Source organism: Portunus trituberculatus, unplaced genomic scaffold (genome assembly GCF_017591435.1).
Source record: "Portunus trituberculatus isolate SZX2019 unplaced genomic scaffold, ASM1759143v1 PGA_scaffold_221__1_contigs__length_155387, whole genome shotgun sequence".
In the NCBI taxonomy this organism is placed as follows: domain Eukaryota; kingdom Metazoa; phylum Arthropoda; class Malacostraca; order Decapoda; family Portunidae; genus Portunus; species Portunus trituberculatus.
Window position 1 is genome coordinate 135,607 of NW_025541389.1, and position 12,192 is coordinate 147,798.

The window sequence follows — 12,192 nt, forward strand, 5'->3', positions numbered from 1 at the left end:
CAAAACAATAATAGATATGTTTTTTTACCTACATTAGACCATAACCAATTATAATGTGTTAACTATATAACCAAGTTATTTCCTTTATGTTTGTGAAAAAAAGAAGACCTCCTGATGTATAAATTTGCTAATTTGAAATTGCAGATCATTGACCAAAAAAAAAAAAAAAAATCTAAATGAGTGATTTTCTTTTAACATATATTTCAAGTGTCTGAAAATTACTCTTACTTTAAAGGCATTTTAATACGCATTTTTATATATATATATTTTAGAACCAAATAAAATCAAAATCGCTTTTTTGCACTTAAATGTTATAAATGATATTTTTGATAAAATATATTTTTATCATCATATTTAGGTAAATACACTAATGAGTAGCTAACACAATTCAAAAAAATTAATGCTCTGTACATAATCATGCTACATTGAGTTTCAGCTGCAGTGGACAGGTCCTCTCCTCAGTCAACTAAAGTTATGAAACTTCCCTTCAAACGATTGACCTGTACCATTGTATAATACCAGCATCCTGGTTCCCTTCTGCTATAGTTAATATGGAAAAGTTAATGCTATATCTAAATATATATATATATATATATATATATATATATATATATATATATATATATATATATATATATATATATATATATATATATATATATATATATATATATATATATATATATATATATATATATATATATATATATAATCACTACCTTATAGAGTGCATTATTGGTACAAATCAACGCTTTCTTTCCAGTTCAGATCAGATCAGGTAACGTTAAAGCAAGGTGAAGTCTAAGAAGAGACATTATCACGAGTCTGTTATCTTGGTGAGCTAAGCTAAGTAAGCAGGAGGTAATGAGGAAAGAGGAAATTGTGGTATTGCGTAAGATAGAATGGTGGGTCACTTTTACTTTCTGTCACATTTAGCCAGTGTTCTTTCCAGTTTTTCTTAGCACATCTGTTAATTTCATTATACCTTATGCTTTTTTTGCCCATCATTGTATTTCAGTGAAACAACGGTTGCGTCAGGGGCCAAGGGGCTCCCCAGTCACACGGATTCGAATTCTGGCCGTTGTCATAGAGTAGGAAGGGATTACACTCGTGATATGGGGTACCCAAAATACCTCCTTCAATTCTTAAATTCCTGTGAGAAGTACATATTGTATAAAGATAATAATAAAAGGATTTTTTAATGTAAGAGGGTAAAAAAATGTTTTACTTAGGTGCTAGTTCCCATGCAGATCTGGAAATTTTAACCTAAAGGAAGGGATAAAGGCCACGCCCTACATAGTACGATGTGAGGTGACCGTCTCACGAAGCAACATGACTTGCAGAAAAGAAAATAAGAAATATAACTTGTGTAACATCGTGTAAAATAATAAAACCTAGAGTCGTGAAACACTGAGTTACAGTCTTGGTTGCATCATGTTTTTTTTTTTTTTCGATTCATACTGAAAAAAATGCACCACTTTTTTCACTATTCATTGTCAAAAAAAGAAAAAAAAAGTTACAAACCTATCGTATCGCAGTCGGCATACGTTCCTGAGATTGTTGCATGGCATTCATTATATTCGTTGCATGGTCGTCGTCTTCGTCGCCTCCGAAAAACTGTACAATCAAAATGATAGTACGATAAGCGACCGAAAACCGGACGATGATGGGCCAATAACTCAATGCACCTACCACAACAATAATGCGATATACCGGGGTCAATCACAATTGCAAATCTAATCTTATAGTTATAAGGTAATATAATAGCACGATAAAGACTACAACAGGTGGGAGGTTACTCATTTAATGTCATAATGATTCTGATGATAATAGGTAGTGTCAAAACTACTACGAGTGTAGACCGAAAAGAATTTGATAAAGGCAATACATCATAGAAGAACCACATAGTCACTCGTCACGACAATCACTAATGCAAAACGATAATGCTACGAATCACACAAATAACAGAACAACCACGAGTGTGGCACGATAACCTCGACCGTTCCCTTGTGGCCATGAAGTGCAGTGCAATGACCAAAATGTAGCCCTGGTTGCAGTAACTTCCTCTGATTTCTGTCCTGTGTACTTATTAAAGGTGTAATTATCTGCAATATTTCCTAGAATATGGTGTGGTCAACCAACAAGTAATATCTGAAGAAATCTGGGTCATGTGTAGGTGGTGGGGAACAGAAGTTGATGCAGGGAAATGTACCAATGTATTATTTTATCTTTCGTCATACAACCATCTTTAGAAAGAATGAGAAGCATATCAGAACAGAATGAACTAAAGACGGGTGGCATAGCAATATATATATATATATATATATATATATATATATATATATATATATATATATATATATATATATATATATATATATATATATATACACACACACACACACACAGAGGCGGCTCGGGCAGCAGAACGGGCCGTGATTGGCGGAAGCCAAACAAGATGAGTGTGGCTGGCGGCTCGCGACATGCACAATGCTCGTCTATGGTTGCTCGCCACCTTGGTCTCGCTGTATGCTTACTCTATCAGTCTTCTTGTCGTTCTTGACAATTTCTTATGTAGGATTTTGGATCACCAACGAGTTCGTCGCCTTGTGTTGCTTCGGATCGTATTTTCGCAGACGTCTCTTCGTACTAGTTGGCAGAGCAACCCGAACACGAAACACTAATACTACTATCACTTCTACTACCCGAATTCTACTTGCAATTCCAGGTTTGCATTGCTCTCTCGCTTCTTCTTTTATCATTGGTCAAATTTGAGCAGGTGGGTTAAATAAAGTTGATTATTCATTTCAAGTTCATCCGTGTAGTACTCATCGGTGTGCTGGGGAGGTGTTGGAGGGCCATATGACTAGGCATTTCCTGCTTTCGGGGGAGAGCGGGAAGGGGCATGTTGCATAAGAAGCGATGTTACGACGTTGGTGGATGATACTGTGGGACTGTGACAGCTAGGTGTCGGCCCACAATTAATCTACAATGTAAATTCCAGAAAAGAAAATGTGATGCAGTAAGTTAACAGTCGTGCGAGGACGCACGATCTTGAGGAGGGGTCAATATTGTGACTTCAAAATCGGAAGAAATGAAATACATTAGAAAAAAAGATAACACGAATGAAGAGATGAAGATGGTAGTAAGAAATAGAAGATAAATGAAGGAAAAAAAACTCAGAGGTGTTTCCTTTAACCCACAAAAGCAGTCTTGAAGATTAGGGACGAAACAAGATCGTTCAACTTGCAGACACGATAAATGGTTATTTTGCGTTCGTATTTGTCTGGCGGCATTCGTGTTATTCGTTCACTTGTTGTTCTATCGTGCTAGTGTCGTAATGGAATTGTAAAATATGATTGACAGCAACATTGTATATCGTTAGATGGTCTTCTTATATTCGTTGCAATCTTAGTAATAACGTGATATCAGTCAGAGGAAGGAAACTGATAAGACGAAAAGCTTTCGATTCCACCCTGTCTAATAAAAACTATGTGAGTGAAACATCCCCCTCCCACCTCCTACATGTGAAGAGTACTCTATACGTGAGAGGATAAGACCGTTGTATATAGTTAGCAGATGAGACGATGAGAGAAATTGGCGGTGTCACACAACGCCCAACTACATCGAAACTGTTTTCCAAAAGATGAGATGTGAAATTTTCATGTTAGAGTATGAGTAAATGACAGGACGAAGATTCTAAGTATACGTAGAAAAAGGGGAGGTAGTTGTGTGTCATTGAAGAAGAGAAGAGAGTTTGATAGATGGAGGAATTGAAATTTTGAGGCAATCAACATTACTTTGTTTTCTCAATACAATAAATAGTATTATAAATATCAGATGTCACGTTTTGTAGCATCCCTGCGAGAATTGTTAACATCATGAAAGGTTGCTCGTTTTTTTTTAAGACAGAAATGTGTAGCGTGGCAACATAAGTATAAAAGTGGATAGGAAAATAAGTTTGGTTAAGATCATAATGAATAAGAGAGAGGGTGACACGACAAAACCCTGAGGCACACTACTGTTGATTCAGAAGATAAAGTAGAAATAGAACGGTCGGAGAGAAAACTCGAGTTGAGGTTTCAGAGAGAAGGACGTGAACCGTAGAAAGATAGTTTTGAGATCAAAGCTTTGTGACAGACTTAATCATAATTTTCATATATGTCTAACGCAACAGCTACAGTTCCTCCGAAATTTTTAAAAGAGGATGACAGTCTCAGTAAAGAAAGCCAGAAGATCACCATTAGAGTAGTCTTGACCACAGCCACACTTGCGCTAAGATAGAAGATTGTGAAGTGACACATGGTTAAGAATCTTCATATTGAGGATAAATTCAAAGACTTTAGACATACAAGGGATTAAAGCTACTATATGGCGGTAGTTTGAAGAACAAGGAAAAAAAAGGGAAAAAGTCGATAGATACAGTTGGAAGAGTGTTCAGGCAAGCTCCAAGCACGGATGCACTGTTTTCAGAACAATAGCACCCCATTCGATCTTATACGCCTTCTGAGGGTTTAGGCCAGCGAAGGCATGGACATCATTGCCAAAATCTTAACTGAAGGCATGAAATACTCATAGGGAAGAGAGGGAGGGACAAGCCCAAGATCATCCAAAGTAAAGTTATTACCACAAATTTGAGAAAAAAAAGTTCTGCATAAAAAAAATAGACGTGACAGCAGTGGTACTATAAGGATGAAATAATGGAAAGGAAATATGATTAAAGTAAATGTATTGGATATTTTCCGGCCAGATCCCAGAAATCTGGAGGTAACTTGGATTTCAGAAGATTTTGATCTTTTTTTTTTCTATTATTGAAAGGGTATTTCGCAAGTTGAGGGAGAGAGTTGGTATGATTCCAGATATAAATAAAAAAAAAAAACGCATGAAATTCAAAGGATGGAAGCCTCAATTATTTTTCGTGGACAACTTCTCCATCCTGTATAGCGCGAAAGTACTTTTTGTTAAACCAAGATTTGGAAGTTTTAAATTGTAAAAAAAGAGGGATGAATGTACGCCTCTATGCTAGACATTATCACCTCTGTTATGTGGTCAGCACACAGAGATGAATTTCTGATACGGAAACAATAATAATTCTAGAGAAAATTAGCATATTACCTCTTCAGGTGCCCCCGCTGAAAGAGGCGAAACGCCAGAGGCACGTCCGCTTTGGGAGATCTAGAGAAGGAGGAGGAGAAATAAGACAATATACATATATGAGAATGTGACCGGAGGAGCCCAATAGAGAAGATAGGGTAACAATATATGCAGAAGGATTAAAAATAAGGCAAAGATCAAGATTGTTGGGCGTATCTCTAAGACGGACATGGACACGAATAGTTATTCTAGCTCATGGCAGAGAGAAAAGTTGAAGGCTTTTTCAGTGAAGGGAGAGGAAAGCTAAAGCTGGTGGTGAACATTGAAGTCTCCAAGGATGGAAACCTCAGCTAAGGGATAGAAAGACAGAATGTGCTTTACTTTAAAAGTTAGATAGTAAAATAATTAGGAGAGTAAGGTGAGAGTTAGATAGCACAGGAAAAAATAAATAATGACTTTTGAATCGAAGCCAGCTAGTAAAAGAGTTGTAAGATATAAGAGCGTAGGCACAAGCGCAAATTAAGTCGTTGCGCACATAAACACAAGATCTAGCGAAGATCAGTGTACATAAATTAGGAGAGAACAGAAAAGGAGCTACTGACAGTTGCCTCAGACACCCGTGTTTCGGTGATGAAAATAAAATGAGGTTGAGTGGAAGAAGGGTGATGTTTTATTGAATTAAAATTAGAGACGAGGCCCCGAATGCTACATGAGTTAATCAAGAAAAAGATGAGCGAGGTATCAAGACATTCATGGTCTATACCAAAAGAACACTTCGGCCTGAGGAACTCAGATGCTGGTGTTTGATTCGTCATTTTTTTATCTTTCTAATTAGCGCATACATTTTTATGTGAAGGAGGAAAATTGTATTTAGAGGGTAGACTGGGACTGACCACTAGAGTTATGAAACACAAAGCGCGTTCAGGAAATTCACAGTTATCTTTAATTATGAGTTCACGGCATTATCTGAATTGATCCTGATAAGAACTGGGCAGACCAGAACCATTCCATAACAGAACTAGTGCTGTTATACTTCACTGGGAGTTAATCACCATTTCGCTAGGTGTCTAGTACCTCCTCCTGTGTGGATACAGTAGATGAGAGTAATTTTGTTTAAAATGAATTAAAGTTATTCACATTTCCTGAGTAGATGTTGGCTAAGAGAGAAGTTTCTAGAAGTCTTTAAGTACTATGTGGATAATAAGGGGGACAAAATCATAATAGAAGAAATATCTAAAGCTTGATTAAGTTTAAGTTTATGAAAGAAATAGGAAAAAAGAATTTCTCAAACAGAATGATAGAAAAAAAATATCGTTCTCATTAGTAAGGTTAAAGTTGTGTCATTACGGAACTTCAAAAGTTTTGAAGATTTATTGAATAAATGCAGATTGGGATGATGGTTGAAAATAGGTATGTATGTTGCATGCAGACACTACCACGTATTTGCATGGTGGATCTTTAGAGCCTCCGTTACTACGTTTTCAAATATAACAATTTTTCTTCTTTACTCCATTTTTTTTTTTCTAAAGGTACAATACTGAAGTGTTAGTAGTACTTAATACTACTAACACTTCAGTATTGTTTTTTTTTTATTATGAACATTTATAAATCATCTATGAATACTGTGTTTACTAGACTCATTACTCAAATTCATCACATGATTTTATTATTTATAATTAATTAAAAACATTAATAATGATAACTATTATTATAATCATTATTATTATTATTATTATTATTATTATTATTATTATTATTATTATCATTATTATTATTATTTTTAGTAGTAGTAGTAGTAGTAGTAGTAGCAGTAGTAGTAGTAGTACTACTAGTAGTAGTACTAGTAGTAGTAGTAATAGTAGTAGTAGTAGTAATAGTATTTCTATTATTATCATTATTATTATTATTATTATTATTATTATTATTATTATTATTATTATTACTATTATTATTATTATTGTTGTTATTGTTATTATTATCATTTTTATTATTATTAATTTTCTTCAAGGATACGGTATGTAACTGAAGGAGGACTGTACGAACGTTGGATTGCTTATACTATCCCCAATTCAACCACGTGTTTGAGAGCGCCAAACACCATCACCGTTAATTCAAGTCTCTCCTTGAACAACTTTTGGGTGAGGAAGACAAACCTTGTATCAGTGGTAAATATACAGTATTACTCTGCAAAATTTAACACTAAAATAAATAAATTAATAATCATGTAATTATTAGTTCAATGCGTTTTAAAAATGCCTTATTTTCAGGGATTGTTAGGTTTGCTCTCAGGAGGATTTTTCATCGCCTGTCTTATGTTCTGCTTTGAAAGATTCGCAGTTTTTTTTTTCTAAACTTTAAATGAGTATAGCAACACTACGAGGAAAGATTAAATTGTAATATGGATATTATATTAAGGTATATACTACTGTTACAAGAAGAAAATAAATAAATAAGTGTATTCGGTAACAATAAATCATCGAATGTTTTAGTTTCTTAATTTTCAATTGTCTATCACTATATCAGTAAAGAAGGGGGTGAGGCATCACAATCATTAGCTACAAAAAAAAAAAAATCATAATAACAGTACAAATATGTAACAACATAATTCATGTTCGAAGAAGTCAGTAAACCCCACGGTGTGGTGGCTTTTGACCGTTCCATTCTGTAGGTGGCAGGTGAGTTTCCTTGAGAAGGTTGTCCGTGTCTTCCCAATATAAGTTTGATGTCTACAATCCTGAACTTTGCAGGTGTGTTTGTAGATGACATCATCTTGTATGGGGGAAGAGGGGTTTCTTCGTAGCTGTTTTGTTCTTTATCAGCAGCTGTAATGTTTTCTTGGTGTTGTAGTATATAATAACTGAAATGGTGTGTTCTTTGTTTATAGGTTTGACATGGTGTTGTATAATGTCTTATGATGCGTTCACATGTCTTGTATTCTATGGGCATGATGTTTCAGTAGTAGAGTAGTATTTTGTCCTTCTTTTAGACTTCTTTCTTGTTCCATTTATTAATGTTTTTTTTTTATATAGCGTTGTTGACTTTTATTTCCGTATCCGTTATTAATTAGTACTTGTGTGATACTTTCCAGTTTTGAGTAAGTGTTGTTCCACGCTGAGCAGTGTATGAAGGCACGTCTGATGTAAGCGTTTATGGCCGGGTTGAGGTACCGTTGGCTGCATTCACTTTCACTGGTGAGGCAGGATCCTAGGTTGTTGGGTATACTGTACACTGTAATAGTAAATCCTGGGATAATAGCAGTGGTGAAAACGCCAAGTAAATGTAGGTTGTTGTAACTACAGCTTCGGGGGTAAAAGTGAGTAAACAGGCTTCTCCTAGGCGTCATTTGGGATGTTTGAGTTCACCTTGATATTTTATGTACACGAAAATGTCGTCCACAAAGCGTCCATAGATGTTTTTTTTTTTTTTTTTTTTTTCAAGACGGATTATTTTATTCTGCCCATATAAAGGTAAGAAAAATAAAAACACTCCAAAGGGCTTCTCATGGCGACTCCATCTATCTCAGAATACATATTGCTGCACGTGCTTCATTTCCAGATTTCCAGGAGTCTTCTAAGGTAGTTTCAGGAATATATATATATATATATATATATATATATATATATATATATATATATATATATATATATATATATATATATATATATATATATATATATATATACACACATATGGGCCGCCGTGGTGAAGTGGGACCGCGCGCACTTTGTGGGCCCCAGGGTTCTCTAGCGCACGGGTTCGAATCCTGGCCGCGGTCTGAGGTTAGGAAGGGCATCCACTCGGGGTAACGGTTCCCAAATGCCAAAACCAAAGTCCTCCTGACTCCTCTGTCAGGAGGCACCGTCCTAGCCCTAATATAATAGGGGAACCGGACGTAAACCGGGAAAAAAAAAAAAAAAAAAATATATATATATATATATATATATATATATATATATATATATATATATATATATATATATATATATACGATCGATCACGTCTGGTCTAGTGGCAACCCGTTTTAACTGTTCTTTCATCTCCTCACTCTTATCTGATCAGATTGAAGTCAAAGTCCAGAATATGTCCACCATCGACCACATTTCTGTAATCTATATGCTCCTAAGCCTCACATCAAGCAACAGCAGGGGGCTTTTTTTCGGAGGGGACTAATGATGAGTACATTCTTTAGGTAGAGGGGACTGCAGTGGAAAATGGACTAAGGATTCAACAGGATCCAACGGCTGAGAATTTCCGCCAATATGAAGTGTTACGACTGTCAGAGATTAATATAATGTAAAATGCTTCAGGTTAAGGAATGGCGTCTTTTTTTCACGTAGGGAAGAGGGCCAGCCAAGGGAGAACAAAAAAAAGTTAAAAAAAAGGCCTACTTGAGTGATGACTCTCTAAAAAGTGTAAAAAGTGCCAAAACCGTCAGCCAGAATTAAGGGATGCCTCAGTACCTACCTCTTAAAAGAAGACAAGTTATAGCAATTCGAAAATACAGATGGAGGGAGGGAGTTCCAGAGTTTACCAGTGAAAGGGATGAATGAGTGAGAGTACTGGTTAACTCTTGCATTAGAGAGTTAGACATAATAGGGATGGGAGGAAAAAGAAAACCTTGTGCAGCGAGGCCGCAGTAGAAGGGGGGGAATGCAGTTAGCAAGATCAGTAGAGCAGTAACCATGAACATAACGATAAAAGATAGAAAGGGATGCAACATTTCGGCGGTGAGAAAGAGCCTGAAGACAGTTAGTCAGGGAGGAGAGTTGATGAGACGAAGAGCTAGGATGTCACTGATTGAGCGAAAGCTCCAACTGGCAATCAATTGAGTGTTCAGTTGGGCTAACATAAACGGTTTTCGATTCTCCACCACAAAGACCGTGTCTATGCATTTTTGTCGAAATTGTGGCGTCCATCCAGATCCCGATTTATATTTAGCCAATAGACGCATCTCATGTGTGAAGGCCACTCGATATCTTCGCCTATTGTTTGAAAGCCGTCTTACTTGGGTTCCACATTTCTGTTCTCTTAAAGCGTCTTGCAGGACGGCACTATCCCTTCTTCGTGTTTAAAGTCAAACCTGTTGGGGTGCGGACAGGGACACTTTGCTGCTGCTCCACCGTACACTAATCCTTCCTAAGCTGGAATACGGTTGTGAGATCTACTCCTCTGCAACGGAGGCACGGCTACGTTTACTTGATTCCGTGCATCATGCTGGGGTCCGCTTGGCTACGGGTGCATTTCGGACATCTCCAATTCCTAGCTTATTAGTGGATGCTGGCTTCTGGCCGCTCGACCTCCGGCGCCAATCTTCGATGCTCCGATGTTGGTTTCACACCCACCGTCTTCCTGATTTTGTCCCTTGTCTGTCAATATTGCGGGACTCGCGTTCGCAGGCGTATGTCACTCGACCGAGTCTACCTAAACCTTTTGGCCTTCGAGTGGCAAACCTCATGATGGATTTGTCCATCGATCCCACTCCTGTCTACTCTTTCCGGCTCCCACGAGTTGGTTATTGGCAGCTTCCGGTTGTTTCATTATGCCCTCCTGCCATGGATGGCAAGAAGGATTTTCTTCCAGCTCTGTCCCACACACGGTTTTTATCTATTCTGGTGACATCCCCGTTTTTACTGGTGGTTCCAAATCCGACGCAGGCGTTGGGTTTAGTGTGGTTTTCCTCTCTTTTTATCTATCTGGCAGTCTTCCTTCGGTAGCCTCCGTCTTTACTGCGGAGCTGTCTGCCATAGTCTTAGCTTTACAGATTATTTTTACTCTCCCGGTTTCGTCTTTTACAATTTTTAGTGACCGTCGCAGTGCTCTTACTGCTCTCTCTTCTTTTATTTCCCATCACCCATTGGTTTTATCAGAACTAGAGTGGTTATATCTACTTACCAGTAGAGGATATCGTGTTGGGTTCGGTGGGGTCCCTGGTCACGTTGGTGTTCCAAGGAATGAACACGCTGACCGCCTAGCTAAAGAGGCAGCAAGTCGCGCTCCATCTCCTGCCCCTGTTCCTTTTCGAGATGTATTTCATCTAATTCGAGTGGCGGTTGCATCAATTTGGGAGAGGAGATAGCTAACATGGGTCGCAACCTTGAAAATGGGAGAGGTCACTACTTCCACACTCCCTCTGTGGACATGCACTCATGTCCGGGATCGCCGTGCACAGATGTTATTGGCGAATAGGTCACACGTACCTTACACAAAGGTACCTCCTGACCAGGGAACCTCAACCTTATTGTGATGACTGCCTGGTGACGCTTACGGTGCGGCACCTACTAGTGGAGTGCCAAAGTTTGATTGGTTTAAGATACCGCTACCTCTACCGCTGTCGCAGTAGAGATAGGGGTATCTGTTATCTCTCTAAGGTTCTTGGACCAGAGTGTCTGGCCCAAGGACATGACGTTTTTAAATTTTTGGGAGAAGCTGGTCTTCTCCCAAAGATGTGAATATTATTTTATTTCATTATATGTATTTTTCTTTTATTTAGTTTTATTGTATTTTTTTGTTTTTTTTAGCTATTGTATTGTTTTTAACTGCTTTTAGTTGTTTTTATCAACAATTTTGTCTTTTTACATTATTGTAGAGGCGCCAAATGACCACAGATGTTGCGGCGCCTTATGATAAAATCCAATCCAATTCCTCACCGGTATGCCGAAAGGCTGCGGTCCAAAACCCGGTACATCTCAACTCCCGGTGTCTTCTCGTCGGTTGATTATTTCTAGTCAGGCGAGCAACGGGCAGCCCATTCAAAAGGCCCGCCCGTCCACTGCACCTAAATAGTCATCTTCAAGCTTCTACAGTGGAAACTATAGAGGCCTTCGCGCCTCGTGGGGGGAACTCCGAGCTTTATTGTCGGTGTTCTCTCCAGCCTGTGTAGCTTTACAAGAGACTATGCTAGGTGATAGTACTTATTCTAGTCCTCCTGGCTATCGTGCCTTTTTTAGCACTCCTTTCTCTGACCAGGGCCACCACGGTGGCACAGCTTTCCTAGTCCGTCAAGACATACCTGTTGTCCCCTTGCAATTCAACTCTCCCCTTCAGGTTGTTGCTGTTAAAGTTTTTATGGGACGATCCTACGCTATTTGCACTTTATAT

The 12,192-nt window shown here is 37.9% G+C and overlaps 1 protein-coding gene across 1 annotated transcript in view; it reads left to right on the forward strand.

Moving 5' to 3' along the window:
* Window positions 1-7,769, forward strand: part of LOC123500402 — a gene marked incomplete at its 3' end in the record, with an annotated part of 41,324 nt that extends 33,555 nt beyond the window's left edge. Inside the window, exons 9-10 of the mRNA XM_045249123.1 lie at window positions 7,103-7,232; window positions 7,763-7,769. Coding sequence (XP_045105058.1) covers window positions 7,103-7,232; window positions 7,763-7,769 — 137 coding nt within the window. The remainder of the gene's footprint in view (window positions 1-7,102; window positions 7,233-7,762) is intronic.
* Window positions 7,770-12,192: the final 4,423 nt, after the last annotated feature.